The sequence below is a fragment of the Carlito syrichta genome, unplaced genomic scaffold, assembly GCF_000164805.1.
Source record: "Carlito syrichta isolate Samal-C Ts95f unplaced genomic scaffold, Tarsius_syrichta-2.0.1 Scaffold315592, whole genome shotgun sequence".
Taxonomy (NCBI): domain Eukaryota; kingdom Metazoa; phylum Chordata; class Mammalia; order Primates; family Tarsiidae; genus Carlito; species Carlito syrichta.
The window spans coordinates 61,839-79,251 of NW_007259688.1; the positions used below are offsets into that span (position 1 = coordinate 61,839).

General features: G+C 35.9%; 1 protein-coding gene across 1 annotated transcript in view; it reads left to right on the forward strand.

The window, feature by feature from the left end:
* RALGAPA1 (Ral GTPase activating protein catalytic alpha subunit 1) overlaps positions 1-17,413 on the forward strand; it is a gene marked incomplete at its 5' end in the record, with an annotated part of 154,894 nt that overhangs the window by 60,853 nt on the left and 76,628 nt on the right. Inside the window, 4 exons of the mRNA XM_021706446.1 lie at positions 441-551; positions 2,360-2,428; positions 15,782-15,916; positions 16,793-16,976. Of these exons, the coding sequence (XP_021562121.1) occupies positions 441-551; positions 2,360-2,428; positions 15,782-15,916; positions 16,793-16,976 (499 nt within the window). The remainder of the gene's footprint in view (positions 1-440; positions 552-2,359; positions 2,429-15,781; positions 15,917-16,792; positions 16,977-17,413) is intronic.

Sequence of the window (17,413 nt, forward strand, 5' to 3'; positions counted from 1 at the left end):
TTGATTAAATGCTAATAATGACAAAAAGAAATGTATGAAATTTAAGCTGGGTGCCGGTGGCTTATGCCTATGATCCCAGCATTTTGGGAGGCTGAGGCGAAAGGATTGCCTGAGCCCACAGGTTCTAGACCAACCTGGGCAGCATAGCAAGACCTTGGCTTTACAATAAATCAAAAAAACTAGCTGGGCATGGTGGTGCATGCCTGTAGTTTCAGCTACTTGGAAGGCTGGAGCATAAGGATCTCTGGAGCCCAGCTAGTCGAGGCTGTGGTGGCTGAGTGTGCTACTGTACTCCAGCCTGGGTGACAGAGTGAGACTCCGACTCAAACAAAAAAAAAAAGAAAAGAAATTTAAAATATTTCAGCAAGTAATGCATTGTTAAGCAGTTCACAAAGAAAGTTTTTATAACTATGATTTTTTTTTGTTTGTTTTTATTGCAGTTTACTAATAAAACAGTAGCCCATGTAGCTTGTAATATGCTTCACATGCTGGTTCATTATGTACCTAGACTTCAGATTTACCAGTCTGATTCTCCCTTGAAAATTATTCAAGTAAGTAACTTCTCATTTTTTATGACTTTACATACCTTGAATTATAAGACTATTCAATAATTTTTTTATTTTGCATAGCTGAATAATGGCTACCTTGTTTTTTGTGGTATCAAAGTTCTTGACAGTTTCTCTGTGTTTTATGTTAGAGGATTGTGTTCCTGGTTTTGGACAAAGAAAAGCATTGAAAAACAATTTATTAGTAGTAGTGAAAGTTAAATGCTATGTGCATACTGTGCCATTATCTTTATAAGTGTACATGTTGCTTCATTTCTTCTCCTAAGAAAGGAAAATATACCATCCTTTCAGTTACCAAAATCATTTATCTCCTTGACTCTCTAGCCAATCATTTATGATTTTTTTTCCATTCTAATTCAGTGTCTCTTATGCTTTCTACAACATCTGATGTATTTCAGCCCTTCATTTTGACTTTCTTGAGGTATTGCAGTAGGCTTCTAACTGTTCTCCTGACTTTATGGTCTTCCCTTTCAAGTCATCATTGGCATTCACATGATTCTTATCATGTCACTTACTGGGAAAAACATATATGATTTTCCTTTCACTGTAAATAAAGCTCAAGTTCTTTAGCTGTTAATTCAAGGTCTCCTGGGGGAGAACCCAGCTAGTTTTTTCAGAATTGTGTACAGATTCCTTTAATACCATGTTGTCCAAGCAGTTGAGTCTATATCACCTAAATATACCCATTGCTCTCTTCCTTCTACCTGAAATACTTTACTTCTCTTCTCTGTCCCCCCCTCTTTCAGTGATTGGCTTAAATACTGTCTCCTCAAAACATAAAAATCCCTGTCTACTTTCTCTTCAAAAATGTAATGGCATACAATAAAAATTTTAACATTTTAAACATGCACATTAAAAAATTGAATAAGACCAAGTGATTTCCAAGGTAAATTCTAACTCTGTGTATAAATAGTTTGTCTTTTTAAAATAATGTCTTTTTTTGTTTTGTTTTGCATTCCCTATTTAGTCATATAAAGAGTATAATATATGTTAACTGGAAAAGCCACTTTTGTTTAGAGACTTAATTTGCATATATTTTTTAAAGGCCTGGAAAGACTACAGAGTAGATTTCTTTTTTTTTTTTTTAACTTTTAAATTTTTTTATTTCAAAATTGTGCAGTACAATTGAGGGTTAGGTATACAAATATGCATTGTACAGGCACCCTTGTTGATGAGGTGTGCCCCCCCCTTCCCCAGGCAGATTTTGACTACTGTCAATCCCACCTTCCCCTCCACAGTTTCCTGCTACTGTCAGTCCTTTTCTTATAGTATTACAATAGTTGTTCACAGTCCACTTATGAGTGAGAACATATAATACTCAGTTCTTTGTTTCTGTGAAAGATCACTCAGTATTATAGATTCTAATTCCATCCAGGTTGCTGCGAAAGACAGCAGAGTAGATTTCTTTGGGTGGCAGGATTACAGTGGTTTTTATTAATCTTTTTGCTATCTGTGTCTTACAGTTTTTCTACAGTGAACATATATTATCTGTGTGTTCATACATATTGATTTACCCCATGAATTAAATTAGAAAGAAGCCTATTTATAGTTGACTACATATATATAAAATATGTATGAAATTCTGGTTCTGTACATGAAGATTGTAAATGATTAATAGTTAAGTGTACTTGAAAAGCTTACCTAATATGTTGCATTATTCTTAAATAACAGGGTTATGTATTTAGGATAAATTTGCAGTAATAAGTTTTATATCACTTCAGCATTTAAGTTTTAGGATGTACCATTAATTTGACATATTTTGAGCGCCTTTAATTAAAACATTTTTTTTGCAGATTCTAATAGCCACTATCACTCATCTTTTGCCAAGTACAGAAGCTTCATCTTATGAAATGGACAAGAGGGTAATTTAAATTTTGTTTGATGTTTAATATATGGTTATCTAATAAAGTATTTATATTTCAAAATGGTAAAGGTATATAATATTTGCATGGTAAAAATTAATTCATCTTGTACTATAGTGAGAGATATGTCTTTATGTTACTTAAGTTTAACTAACTTATATTTTGGTTCAAATTTTATGGCCATTTAATAAAATCTTTGAATCTCAGGATTTGTAAGGAAACTTTGAGGACTTTCTATCCACTTATAATTATTTTGCTATATTCTGCCAAATTATGGTCTTATCTGTTCCTCAGGATTCATCACTTCTGAAGATAGCTACTTGTATAGCTGTTACTGGTAGAAAGAAAAGATATTTTTAGTAGCATAGTATAATAACATATAGAGATATGTCACTTAGGAGAAAATATTCCTTTTGTCCACCAAAAAGTTCTACAAGGTAGCATTTCCTTCAATAAATTCATTATGACATTTCTTCATCAATTACATACTACATCTTTTTTAATAGATTCTTTAGCATATTTGTCATAATTAAAGTTATTATATAGTAATCCCAGTATCTAAGTTATCACTAAGTCCATTTCCATTGAATTTTTTTCCTCTTGACTATGAGTTCCATTTTCTTGTTTGTTATTATGTCTGTTTTTTTTTTTAATTATATACCAGACAATATACAGAGATGTTGTAGACTCTAGATCTGTACTGCTCAGTATAGTAGCTACTAACAGCATGTTGCTTAAAGTTTAAATTAAATTTAAGGTTCACATTAAAATTTTAATTTCTCATTTCCACATTTTAAGTGCTAAATAGCCACACAGGCAAATATAGACCACTTTCATCACTTCACAAAGTTCTGTAAGATAAGGCTGCTCTAGATTCTGTTAATTTCCTCTGAAAATTATTCTCTTCCTTTCTTTTGTCATATACCAATCTTGAGTTCTGTTTTTCAGGTATCAATGTTACTACCCCTTAATAATATTATATTAAAAACTCAAGTATATTTTATTTACTGCTTATATTCTACCCATAATTTGTGGTACTCTACAGCCATAGTTATTTCTGGACCTATGCCCAGTTGTTTTCTTGTGCGGCTTATGTACCCTTTATACTTTTCTTCTTTCTGCATTATTCCTACTTCTGCCATATGATTTCTGATGGCTTTCCTATATTTGCCTCAGAATTTTTTATTCTTTCCCTTAATATTTAATTTAAAGTTATTTAAACAGATTGCTTAGCTTTTGATAAATACATCCTTCTTCATCTTTAAAAGAAACATACACAGCACTCCAATTTTAGCCAAGAGTCCTGCATTTTAGTTTCTCAGGCTATGGTCTAGAATTCTAAATCCAATTTGTGAATAATATCTGGATAACTAATTGCTCACCTCCTTCTCTATCATCTTTGTCTTCCAGAAGCCTAGCTACTAATATGAAGATTCTATACTACCAAGTTGTTGTTCCCTGCCCATTTAATTTACTAGACATTTATTGATGAAAAATTTGTGTGTGGGATTCTGCTGGGCACTAGTTAAGCAGAGATAAACAATATAGTCCCTGCTCTCACAGAATTTAAAGATTAGAGAGACAAGTGAAACAATACAGTATACAAGGTAGGATACAGAAGGAAGCCTTAACTGTGGTGAGGGCTTGGTAAGGGAAAACTTTCTTCAATATGAGTAAGATTTTCTACGTAAGTAGAACAAGCGGTAGAGTCAGAGTTATTCTAAGTGGAGCAAATAGCATGTATAAATCTGGAAGCTGTAAAATAGTGTCATGTTTTGTGGAGAAACACTAGGCAGTTCCATATTTTAGAATATGAAATGCACAATTGATAGTCTGGAAGAAAGAAACTTCAAAGATAGATTGGGACCAGGTTTTGAAGGACCTTGAATGCCACACTGTGAACCTGAGACTTTTGTCATTTTTTGAAAATGACAATTCTGAAGGGTTTTAATGCAGAATGAAATATGACCAGATTTGTGAAAAAAATCACTTGAGAAAATGTGAAAGTTGACTTATAAAGAATAATATGGTGGCGCTATTAAATTCATCTTTATAAGAATTGATGCTATTCTAAACTAAAGCTTAAAGGAATAGGGAATAGATATTCACAAAGTGGAATACACAACCGTGTAAGGAGTAATATCCAAGTAGAGACCACCAGCAAATTTGAAAATTTGAGGCTGTAAATAAAATTATTGATATTGTCAGCACGAGTGGTTTTAAAATTGTGTGACTCTATGAGATCGCCTAAGGAGATAATAAGTAAGAAGAGTTAGCAAAGTATAGAACATTGAAGAATAACAACTAAGGAGCAGGCAGAGGAAAAAGGTTTCATAAAAGGGACTGAAAGGACTAGTAGGAGAGGTAGGAAGGAAGAAGACTAGGTCCAGGAAAGAGTAATCACGGCTGTTTTTCTTTTCTGAGAAACTTGCCCATGGTAGGTCCTTCTGCCTTGACTCTTGCTCTTTCCTTCTGTTCTTCTCACTAATAAACTGTTTTTAAACCTTAAAAAAAGAGTAATCACACAGAAAACAAGATTAAATAGTCCCTAAAATGCTTTTCTTATCTCAGAGTTTATCATTCATTCTTATACAAAGCAGCAGGAACAAATAATAGCATGTATTCAGTCATATATAGGATATGTGTCTGAGGAAGATGACACATTGTTCAATGTACCATTTTACACCTATATGTACCATTTAACAGGGAGTCATCCTGCAGCATGATTTGTCCCATCTCCCATGGGACAGTAGCACATTTCTTTTAATTTAATTTAATTTTATTTTTGAGTTGGAGTCTCACTCTTGTCGCCCAGGCTAGAGTGCAGTGGCACACTCATGGCCACCACAGCCTCAACCTGCTGGGCTCCAGCGATCCTTCTACCTCAGCCTTCCAAGTAGCTGGAACAACAGATGCATGCCACCATGCCTGGCTAGTTTTTTTGTGTGATTTATTGTAAAGATGAGGTCTCGCCAGGTTGCCCAGGCTGGTCTCGAACCGTGCTCAGGCAATCCACTCGCCTCAGCCTCCCAAAGTGCTGGGATTACAGGCTGAGCCACCAAGCCCAGCCAGCACATTTCTTTACATTCCTCAAATATGCTTTGTTATTATCTCTGGGATGTCTAACATTCCTCTTTGTAGGAGGAGCATCAGAATATTATGTAAGTCCACTGGTTCTTCGCCACCTGTGTTGCATTCTAATACTTTTTATTTTCTTGAATCAGGTTTTGATTATCTTCTGTTTTATTAGAAGTTTGCACATTACATATAGACAAATATTAAATTATTTTCATTATTATGTTATTCTTTCTCTAAGAAACTCTTAATCTTCTCATGCAAGCCATAGTATTAGGAGGCATTTGTCATGCACGGCGTTCAGAGTGCTTATAGTACAAACATAACTATTCCTTAACCTCAATTTTTTTTTTTAATTATGAATAAATTTTGGATGGGGCAGGAATTTTCTCAAATGGCTTATCATCATTGGTGAATATAGCTTTACCATTTTAAAAAAGATAGCTGCAATAAGAATGAAGAAAAAACAACATTTATATATTGATTTTTTTTAAAGAAAGAAACATGCCAGCAATGTGTACTTTATATACATTATTTCAACTTCAAAACAGCTTTATAATTCTGATAGATATGTTATAATCCCCATTTTTCAGAGAGAATTGAGGCTCAGCTGCCCAAGTTCACTCAATTGTTACTAAATAGCAGAGCCAAGACTGGAACCTTGATTGGAAGATAGATGCCAAAGTTCATATTCTTTTTATTTAGAAACATCAATTCAGAATTTCCATTTGAGTTTTATGGTGGAATTTTTTTTCTTTTAATATAATTTTAAGTTTATAGAAAAGTTGCAAGAACAGTACAAAGAATTATTTGTTACATTTACTTTATCCTTCTGTGTGTATGTATGAAATATATAGAGAAATATAAATTATCACTATATGTGTTATTTTTCTTCACTTTTATTGCATTTGTCTTTTAAAATGGTGTGTACATTGCCAACTATTGTGTTTTTCCTAAAATCAAACAGTTCTCTTATATAACTACAGTACAGTTATCAACATTAAAAAATTAACGTTGGTATCAATGATACTTTAGTATTATCTAATCTACAAATCTGATTCAAATTTTACTAGTTGTCTCAATAGTGTCCTCTAGAGCAAAATAAATTCCCAAATCATGTGTACATTTAGTCATAATGTCTACTTAGCCTTCTAAAATCTGGAATATATTCTTAATCTTTTTATATTTTTTGACTATGGTATTTTTTTCAAAGTTTAAATTTCTTTTTTATTTTAATTTTTTAGTTTAAAGATGTGGAGTACAATTCAGGGTTAGGTATACAAATGTTCATTATGCAGGTACCCTTGTAGATGAGATGCTCCCTCCCCCCCCCCACCCGGCATTTTTTAATAATATAGTCTAGTGGCTGTATAGAATTTCTCCCACGCCTTTGGGAGACTGAGGTGAGTGGAATGCCTGAGCCCGTGGGTTCGAGACCCGCCTGGGCAACTTGGCAAGACCTCATTTCTACAATAAATCAAAAATTAGCCAGGTGTGGTAGCGTGCGCCTGTAATTCCAGCTACGTGGAAGGCTGAGGCGGAAGAATCGCCGAAGCCCAGCAGGTCGAGGCTGCGGTGACCGGGAGCGGCCATTGCACTCCAGTCTGGGCGACAGAGTGAGACTCCAACTCAAAAAATAAAAAAAGAATGTCTCACAGTTTGGGTTTATGTTTCATCTCAATGAGATTAGCAGTGTTCAGCCGTATCAAATTTGTATTTGGCAGGAGTACCTTAGAAGGTTTTGTGCATCTCTTAGTATATCATATCAGGTGGCATAGATGTCAGTTTGTGCTAACTTTAATCATCTGATAAGGTGGTGTCTGCCAGGTGTTTTCATTGTAAAGCTACTATTTAACCCTTTTCCATTAATAAGTATTTGTAGGAAGATACTTTGAGAGTATACTGTATAAATATTGTTACTCTTTAGGCTTTTACTAACTGGTTTTGTTAATCATTGATGACTCTTACCAGAATCTGTTATTGTTACAACAGTTGCCAAATAATGATTTGCTAATTCCATCATTCCTTCTACATTTATTAGCTAGCTTTTTACTATATGGAAGAGCTTTCCCTTCTTTCCTATTCATCTTATTTCAGTATGGGCTCATTTTATGCAATGATTTGTAACCCTTAACTCTTCACTATCATCATTTATCTTGATGTTCAGTATATCTCAGATTTAGCCAGTAGGGTCCTGCTTTGGGAAAACTCCAACTATGTTTTCCGTCTGTTCTCCTCACTCCATAACAATCTTCAACATAGGAGACTTCTTTGACCAAATATGGGAGTTTCTCCCACTATCAAGCAGCTGTCCTCCAATTTAATTCCAACACTATCTATCTGGAATGTCAGATCCCACAGGATGAGGGCTCAGTCTCAAGACTGCCTCTCCCTCTCCCCCATACCAGTCAGAAGTATCAGACTTCTGACTGACCGCCTTCAAGTTGGGGTTCCCATGATCCGCTCTTTGAGTTTGACTGATTTGCTGGAGTAGCTCACAGGACTAAGGGAAACACATTTGCTAATTTATAGCAAAGGATATTGCAAAGTATATAGGTGAAGAGATGCGTAGGGCACATATGAAGGAAGATGCATGGTACTTCCATGCCCTCCCTCGGCATACAGGAACCTTCATGTGTTAAGCTCTCCAGAAGCTTCTGAGCCCAGTCCTCTTGGATTTTTTTGTTTGTTTGCATAGGAGTCGCACTTTATCTCCCAGACTGGCGTGCAGTGGTACAATCATGGCTCACTGCAACTTTAAACTCCAAGCAGTCCTCCCTCCTCAGCCTCCTGAGATGCAGGCCATCATGTCCAGCTGTTTTTTGTTTGTTTGTTTGTTTTTTGAGTTAGAATCTCACTCTGTCGCCCGGGCTGGAGTGCAGTGGCATGCTCATGGCCACCCCAGCGTCTACCTGCTGGGCTCAGGTGATCCTTCCGCCTTAGCCTTCCAAATAGTCGGAACTATAGGCGCGTAGGCTACCACACCCAGCTAATTTTTTGATATATTGTACAGATGAGATATCACCAAATTGCCCAAGCTGGTCTCGAACCTCTGGGTTCAGGCAGTCCTCTCGCCTCAACCTCGCAAAGTGCTGGGATTACAGGCTTGAGCCACTGCACCCAGCCACCAGCTGATTTTTTTGTAGAGAAGCCTCACTGTGTTGTCCAGGTTGGTCTTGGTCTCCTAGGCTCAAGCAATCCTCTCACCTTGGCCTCCCAAAGTGTTGGGATTACAGGCATTTGCCACTAAGCCTGGCCTCCTCTTGGGTATTTATGGAAGCTTTATGGCCTTAGCATTTTTCCTCCAAGATGTAGGGCAGGACCTTCCCTGGAAAGAGTCTTAACCCCACAGTCAGAAAGGTGAGTGAAGATTGGAGTCCTGTGTTAGGGAAGTTGAAAATAGGAGAGGTTTTGAGAGATTCTGTTTCTGAGGGATGCCCTTGAGTCCCAACATTGCAACAAAAGACTGTAACAAAGGCAATAGGGTTTATGAGCCAGGAACCATAGACGAAAACTAGTACATACCATAACACCACAGAGTGTCTTCAAAGTAACTTCTTTTCTTTTTGACAAAGCCTGATTACTCTTTGGACATCCTCTTAATTTGTATCACCATAAGGTTTTCTAGATTCATCTTGTAGTTGCCCTGCCCAAGCCCTAGAATTAGCCAGTTCTCCAAGAAATTGCTTTTCCATTGAGTGGGAAAATGGTATTTAGAAATCAGGATCTGAGAACTAGATGTGCACATTGCTATTTGAGGCATTACTTTTTTAAGGCTCTCTCAACTGATAGACCTGGGAAATTGATGGCATGTACACACCACATTTCTCTATCTGCTAAGGACTGAATGTTTGTGTCCCTTCCACAGTTCATATGTGGAAGTTCTAATCCCCAAGGTGATGGCATTTGGAGGTGGGGCCTTTGAGAGATAATAAGGTCATGAACATGGAGCCCTCATTAATGGCTAATTTAGAGACACTAATTGAGTGCCCTTATAAGAAGAGAGATCCACTCTTTCCACCATTCAAGGATACAGCTAGAAGAGAGGCATCTACAAGCCAGGAAGAGGGCCCTCACCAGACACAGAATTGACTGACACCTTGATCTTGGACTTTCTAGCGAGAAATACATTTCTGTTGTTTAAGCCCATTAGTGTATGGTGTTTGTTATGACAGGCCAAGCAGACTAAGACAGTGTCTAACTATATGTATTAAAATACCTTGAGTTTGCTCTAACACTTCCAATTCTAATCCAGCACCATAAGGTTCAGTCTACCTTTCCCCCTTTTTGTTATTTGTAAGTTCTTACCCAGTGGAAAACCTGGCTCCCATCTCAATTATGTATTTACTTCTCTGTGCCATTCTAGAAAGAAAAAAAAAGCAGTTTCAGAATTATTAACTTATGCTTCTGTATAGTTTAGAGTTCTTTTTGTCTTTACCAAGAGAATATATAGTCTGAAAAATGTATTTATAAGTTATTTGGGCTATGTCCCCCTCTACCTTTCCCGCTTCAGTATGGTTGTATAATTAATCTGAAATACATTTCCATTCACTTTTTTCTATTTGTATGCAATTTTAGGGTTTTTCCTTCATCTCTGTTTTTGTTTTTATTTTTAGGTTATGATCATTCATTTTATGTTTATTTTTGTACAAATGATCAGTGTATTTTTTCCTTGTTACACAAACATATTCTAGGTAGTCTAGACATTCTTGAAACTTCTGATTTTTCACTTGGTATATCCTTGAAATCCACAGTTTGTAAGTTCAAAGAGATCTTTCTTATTCTTTTCTACAGCTGCATAGTACTAGTAATTGTGTGAATGTACTATGTAGTTCATTCCACACTCTTCTATGTATAGACATATAGGTTGTTTTCAGAATTTTGCAATTATAAACAGTGCTCAAGTGACTAATATTGTGTGTATATATTTTTGCATTGTTGAAGTGTGCCTTTAGTGTATATTCCTAGAAGTGAAATTGTTGGGTCAAAAAATGAACAGATATGTAATTTTGTTAAATATTAACTTTCTGTCAGCAAGCTGTGAATGTGTCCCCAGAGCCCCACCACAGAGCTTATTATATTTTTAAATTTTTACCAATTTTAAACTAACAGTGGTATCCCTGTGTAGTTTTCATTTATCTTTTTTTTTTTTGAGTTGTAGTCTCACTCCATTGCCCAGATTGGAGTACAGTGGCACACACACGGCCACCCCAGCGTTGACCTGCTGGTCTCTGGTGATCTTTCCGCCTCAGCCTTCCAAGTAGTCAGAACTACAGGTGCGTGCTACCATGTCTGACTAATTTTTTATTTATTTTTATTTAGATATGAGGCTTCACCAATTTCCTTGGGCTGGTCTCAAACCCGTGGACTCAGGCAATCCACTCACCTCGGCCTCCCAAAGTGCTAGAATTACAGGCTGAGCCACCAAGCCCAGCCTATCTTCTTATAATGAGGTTAAATTTTCTATATTTAGTAATGACCTATTTTAACTTTATTTTTTATTTTTTTTGAATTGGCTTTTCTTATCTATCTACATTTTCTGTCAGACTTTTGGTCTTTTCCCCTCAGTTTTTATATATTAGTAATGTTAGCTCTTTAACCATGATATGTGTTGCAAATATTTTCTCCCTTTTTTTCATTTGACTTTTGACTTTGTTTTTGGCAGTTTTTTTGTTTTTGTTTTTTGGGAGAGGGCTCATGAGAAAGAATTTATTTTCATGTACTCAGTTTATTAGTCTTTTCTTTCATTGTGTCTAAATTATGACTCATAGTTAGAAAGCCTTTCACTGTATCCTAGATAAAGAGGAATTCACACATTTTCTTCTAGTATATATATATGGATTTATTTTTTTACATTTTTATCCCTGATTCATTTGGAGTTTATTCTGTATGTTTTGAGATATGAATTTAGTTCTTGTTTAAAAAAAAATAACAAAATTTTTGTTGCATCTTGACCAGATTCTTATGCCCACTGCCCAGAAAAACCTAGACTGACAGCAATTGTTATAGTACAGAAAGAGTTTAATATCTCAGAACAGCTAAGTGAGGAGGACGGGAGAGATTTCTCAAATCTGCCTCCCCAGTAATTTTAGGTTAGAGTTTTTTAAGGAATAATTTGGTGGGTAGGGGCTAGGGAAGAAGCACTGTTGATTGATTGGAGATGATGTAGGGGTGTCAAAACTGTCTTTGAGCACAGAGCCAGTTTCTCAGGGGGAAGGGGGGCTCACAGGACTGGTAAGGCCAGCTCCTTGGATGTGTCCTGGGTCTGGGTAGGATCTCAAGTCCATCAAAGTGCAAGATCTAAAACACATCTCAAATGCTATCTATAAAGTATGTAAAGTAAGTCCCAAGACCATTGGCCACTGAAACCTGGCATTAAACCATTATATAGAGGTCGTTTAAGAGCAAGGTAGAGTCCCTGGCGATTAGAGCTGCTGGTGCCCTTTAGCCAGTCAAACTTAAGGATATCATCAAAAGGAGATCCTTTGGACAGCTTCCTCCTTTCCAGGCATCAGGACATGAAGATGATCAGTTGTTCTTTATTGAAGTGACTGTATATACAATCATGCAAGGAGGAGAGCAAATTTAGAAACAACGGATTTGTTAATTTCTAACCACAGCTGCAATTTTGCAGGGCTCAGTTCTCTTCTACAGCTTTTACCCTGTGGCCCTATGTTAATTTTATATAGGTAGTTTCATTTTTCCAAATCAGTAACCAGATTTCTGAGTATCTTTTCTTAAGTTCACCTTTGCCCTTTAGCAAATAATCAAGTTCCATATTTATTTGGGTCGGTTTTTTGAGTTTCTGTGCCAGTAGTTCCAAACTGTTTGGTAACATGATTCCTTCAATATTGTTAAACTTTATTGAGGACTTCAAATAAATTTTTTTCATGTGGATTATTTTTTTGTCCATTTGATCTGTCTTGTACTGAGAATGGTATGTTAAAGTCTCTTAATATTAGTGTTTCTGTATTTTCTTGCATCTCTTGTAGTTTTTGCTTTATAAAGATAGTCACTGTTTTTGATACATAGATATTAATAAATGTTTAATTTCCATTTTGAATTATAGCTTTTAGCATTAATTCTGATTTGAATTCTGATTTGGCTTATGGTATTTTTTGTCTTACCTCTGTCATTTTATTTTAGGATTAGTATACATATTATGTTATATTTTCTGTGTTTCTTTTTTCTGCATGATGTCTTTCTTTTGTTCTTGTATTTTTAAAGTTCCTTTTGGTATTCAGGAAATTTTGTACTGTTGTTCCAGTGGTTACCCTTATATATATGCCTTTTAAATTTTCTTTATATGCCCTTGTTTTATTTAACCTTAACTGTGTTGGTTGGGATTCTTTAATGTTACCCTTTAACTCCTATCTCTTGCCTATGCATTAAGAAATGAGCTCACTTGTCTCTTTGTTTGCCTCAATTTTTAGTTATTTCTGCACTTGACATATATTAATAGCTTATATCTTATAGCAAATTAGTCTTCCACATTCATGTCCACCTTTTTAAAATCTTAGATCTCTAACTAAGATCTATAACTTGGTCTTTTTGCTAAACGTTCTGCAGTCAACTTCTTGGATAGATAGTTTGTCCTTATACCTCAATACAGGATTGTGATTACACAATTGCCTGAGCTCTTGAATACCTAAAACTTTTTCTACAACCTTTGTTCTTGAAAAACATCTTGGCTAGATGTGGGGTCCTTAGTTCGTACTTGCTTTCCTTGAATTTTTTTTTTAACACTGTCTTGCTTTATTTATTGTTTTTGAGAATTCTGATGCCAGTCTTATTCTCTTGCCATTATAAGTTATTTCATCTTTTTGCCTGGAAGCTTTGGGATTTTTTTTCTTCTGTTTTGAGGTTACCAGGATATGTGTTAGAGATGATAATTGCAGGTGAGTTCATTCTGACATCTATTAGGCCTTTTTAGCATGTAGATTCAGATTTTTTTTTTTTCTATAAGTTTTTCCTGTTAAATTATTTGGTTTATCTTCAGGTACTCAAATTATATATAAATTAGGAATTATTTTTCTGTCCTCCTTTTCAGCCACTTTCTCTTTGGTACTTTTTACCTTTTTGTCTTATTTTTATTCTCATAGTTGTTTCACTATTTTTTGCTAACTTTTTATTTTGTATTTTCAACTTTATTCTTGCTTAGACACCTTATAATTCAGTTTGTCTTTCTTTTTGTCTTTTTTTTTTTTTTTTTTTGGTAGTTCTTCTCCTCACTTGAGTCAATTCTGTCCTTCTTGGTTTATACCTATTTTTAGCTTTTAAAAACTTCTGATTTAAGATGCCTCCTCCCAATATCTAAATGCTTGTTTGAAAATGTTTAATTCAGATTAGAATGTTGTGTTATAGTTTTTGTGTACTTCAAGATTGGCTTTTGGAGAGGAATTTCCATCAGTTGAATTGCTTAGATTTTTCTCTTCTATTTTGTTTTCATACTAGTTTTGTGTAGTTGAAGACTGTCTCAGCATTTCTGTGAATAAGATCGGTGGCTTAGGGTAGTTTACGGGATTCCTGTTTCAAGAGCTCCCTCTTCTGGCAGTTCAATGAAGTATTTTTGAAGTATTTTTATTGAATCTGTATTTTAAGGAGCACACAGAGTTGTAGGTGCATCAATTTTAAAAAATTATAAGTCTTACTACATCCGAAATTTCCCTTTTCCTTTATCTTTTCACTATATATTTTCCACAGAATGTCTCTTCATTTCCTTTCAACATTCTTCTCCCACTAAGCATTACTTTTCTTGTGTATACTTTCAAGTGCCTTATTTCTGCTCACTACTCTGATCTGTCAATACTTTTTTTGGTGCTCTCACCCTTATAGTGAACTCTTTCTTTCTGGCTTGGTTTTAGGTCAGTTCTAGGTTCGCAGCTATTTTCGATCTTCTTTCACAATTTTTTCCAGACTGCCCTTGCTCTTCATGAAGCCTGCAATGGAAGAAGAGATTTGCTGTATATTTCTCTACATACAGAGATAATTTGAAATTCAGATGTTCTCTGTCTTCTGGTTATATGGAGAATGTGGGTTTTGTGAGATCTTATTGGTTATTCTTTTTTTTTTTAAAGGATGTGCTGGGATACTTAGACCCAAATTATTCCTTGAGTTGGAGAGTTTTTCTTTAAAGATCAGCAGATCTCTTATTGCTATCTGATTGTAAACTTTCATGGACTAATTGTGATTCTTTACCCAATAAAATGAATACTGGTATTTTACTTCACATTTTGTACTAAAGTGTTCTGTTTATAACATCCATTAGTTTAAAAGTGTCTAGCTGGGCATGGTGGCGTGCACCTGTATTCCCAGCTACAAGGAAGGCTAAAATGGGAAGATAGCCTAAACCTAGGAGTTCAAGGGCAATATACCAAGAACTAGTCTCCTAAGAAAACAAAAGTTCAGTGGAAAGATTCATATAGTAATATAAATAACAATTTCAAAAAGTGCTTAAGGTAATCCTTGGAGGATACTCAGATGTTAAATTAGAAGAGGAGAATGAAGTGATTGTAATACATGTGGACCAAAACCTTTCATTTGTGTCCTAGTTGTTGTTCAATTAAATAAGTATAGTTAATTGATATCTGTTGTCTTTTAACCTCTGTGTTCTTACATTAATTTAAAACAATTCTAACTTTGCTCTGTTTTTTATATTAATTTAAAATAATTCTAACAGGCCAGGCTCGGTGGCTCAGCCTGTAATCCTAGCGCTTTTGGAGGCTGAGGTGAGTGGATTGCCTGAGCCCGCGGGTTCAAGACCCGCCTGGGCAACTTGGCAAGACCTCATCTCTACAATAAATCAAAAAATCAGACGGGCGTGGTAGCACATGCCTGTAATTCTGGCTACTCGGAAGGCTGAGGCGGAAGGATCACCGGAGCCCAGCAGGTCGAGGCTGCAGTGGCTGGGAGCAGCCACTGCACTCCAGTCTGGGCGACAGAGTGAGACTCCAGCTCAAAATAAATAAATAAATAAATAAATAAATGGGCGACAGAGTGAGGCTCCAACTATAAATAAATAAATAAATAAAATAATACTGACATTCCTGTCTTTATTTTGCTTAAGGTTTCATTGTGTTTGTCCTGAATTATGAAAGAGAAACTCGTAATAATCTTAAAATTACTCAGATCTACGTGAATATTAATAGGGGAACCTGGGGTTGATGGTTCCTGAAATAAATTTTAGAAACTGAAGAATAAGAAGGTGAATTATTAAGAATTAAGAAGCTTGTGTTTTATGAGTTTATAATTACAATAATTTTGTTGTTGTTATTTTAGTTGGTGGTGTCTTTACTTCTCTGCCTTCTGGACTGGATCATGGCCTTACCTCTAAAGACACTGCTCCAACCAGTTCATGCAACAGGAGCAGAAAATGATAAAACTGAAAAATCTGTCCTCAATTGCATTTATAAGGTAAATTTCCTAGCTTTACCATTTTTGAGGGGAGAATCCTCAAAAAACAAAATTATCTTTTGGAGGGTGGGTCCAAAAGTATTATAGGCTTCCCCCACTAGGTGAGTGTTCTAGGAACCCCTTGGCATCAGTGTACCAGCTAACATTGTTGTGAGAGACTGTGTTTAGCTTCAGTGATTTTTTTTGAGATTCTTTCAGTGCATTTGCCCATTTCATGATGGATGGATGATTTGCAAGCACACCTGCCCACACTGCTCTGAGTGTTGGCAGTTTTTGACCAAAAATGGAATAACCCCTCTTCTGCCCCACCCTCCCTATTTACCAAATCTTGACCCGAGTGACTTTGTTGTGTTTCCCTGGATAGAAAAACGAAGTGAAACCAAAAAATGGTAGAAGCACTAAAAGGTATCAAAATTGACGAATTCAGACTGTTTTGAGCAGTGGAAAAAGCATCTTGATAAGAATGAATACACAATTTTTTATAAATAAATTCCAGGGGTTTTGGGGTCCCTCCTCGTATTTGGTTTTTAAAACCTAAAGAAATCACATTTATTAATGTAACATTTTAATCTTTTTAGAGCTAGTTATTCTCTAAGAACATAATTTAGTTTACAGTACCTAAAGGTAATTTAAATGTACTTCCTACAAGAGACGTTGTGCCATTGCAGAATTTTGAGAGGGGTCAGATAATTGGTGCATATGAGAAACGTTCATTAAATTTTACTCATTCTTCTTTTTAAGAGGTATGCAATTTTACCTTGATTGAAGTTTTAAAATATTTAAAATTTTTACCAAGCTCCGTGTTACCAGTTGACTTTATTTCTCCTTTAAACTTTTATTTAAAATTTGGTATTTTCTTTTCCCTTGTGTTTTCAGGTTTTACATGGGTGTGTTTATGGAGCTCAGTATTTTAGCAATCCAAAGTATTTTCCCATGAGTCTCTCTGATTTGGCATCTGTAGATTATGATCCTTTTATGCATTTGGAAAGTCTGAAAGAGCCTGAACCTCTACACTCTCCTGATTCAGAACGATCCTCTAAACTCCAGCCAGTAACAGAAGGTAAATGAATTCTCTTCAAGGCAATATTGTTGCTTGGGTTCTCTCAAGGTCTGATTTGAGATCATGGGTGGAAATAGTGGAGGAGACTATGTCTTACTTTGTAGTTGTTTACTTAGCTATGTGTGTTGCAACACAAGTTCGTTTTTAGTTTAAGAATTAACTCTAAACCGGGCTCGGTGGTTCATCCTGTAATCCCGCGCCTTGGGAGGCTGAGGTGAGTAGATTGCCTGAACCCACGGGATCAAGACCCGCCTGGACAACTTGGCAAGCCCTGATCTCTACAATAAATCAAAAATCAACCGGGCATGGTAGTGCATGCCTGTAATTTTGGCTACTCAGAAGGCTGAGATGGAAGGATCACTGGAGCCCAGCAGGTCGAGGTTGCGGTGGCCGGGAGTGGCCACTGCACTCCAGTCTGGGCGACAGAGTGAGACGAA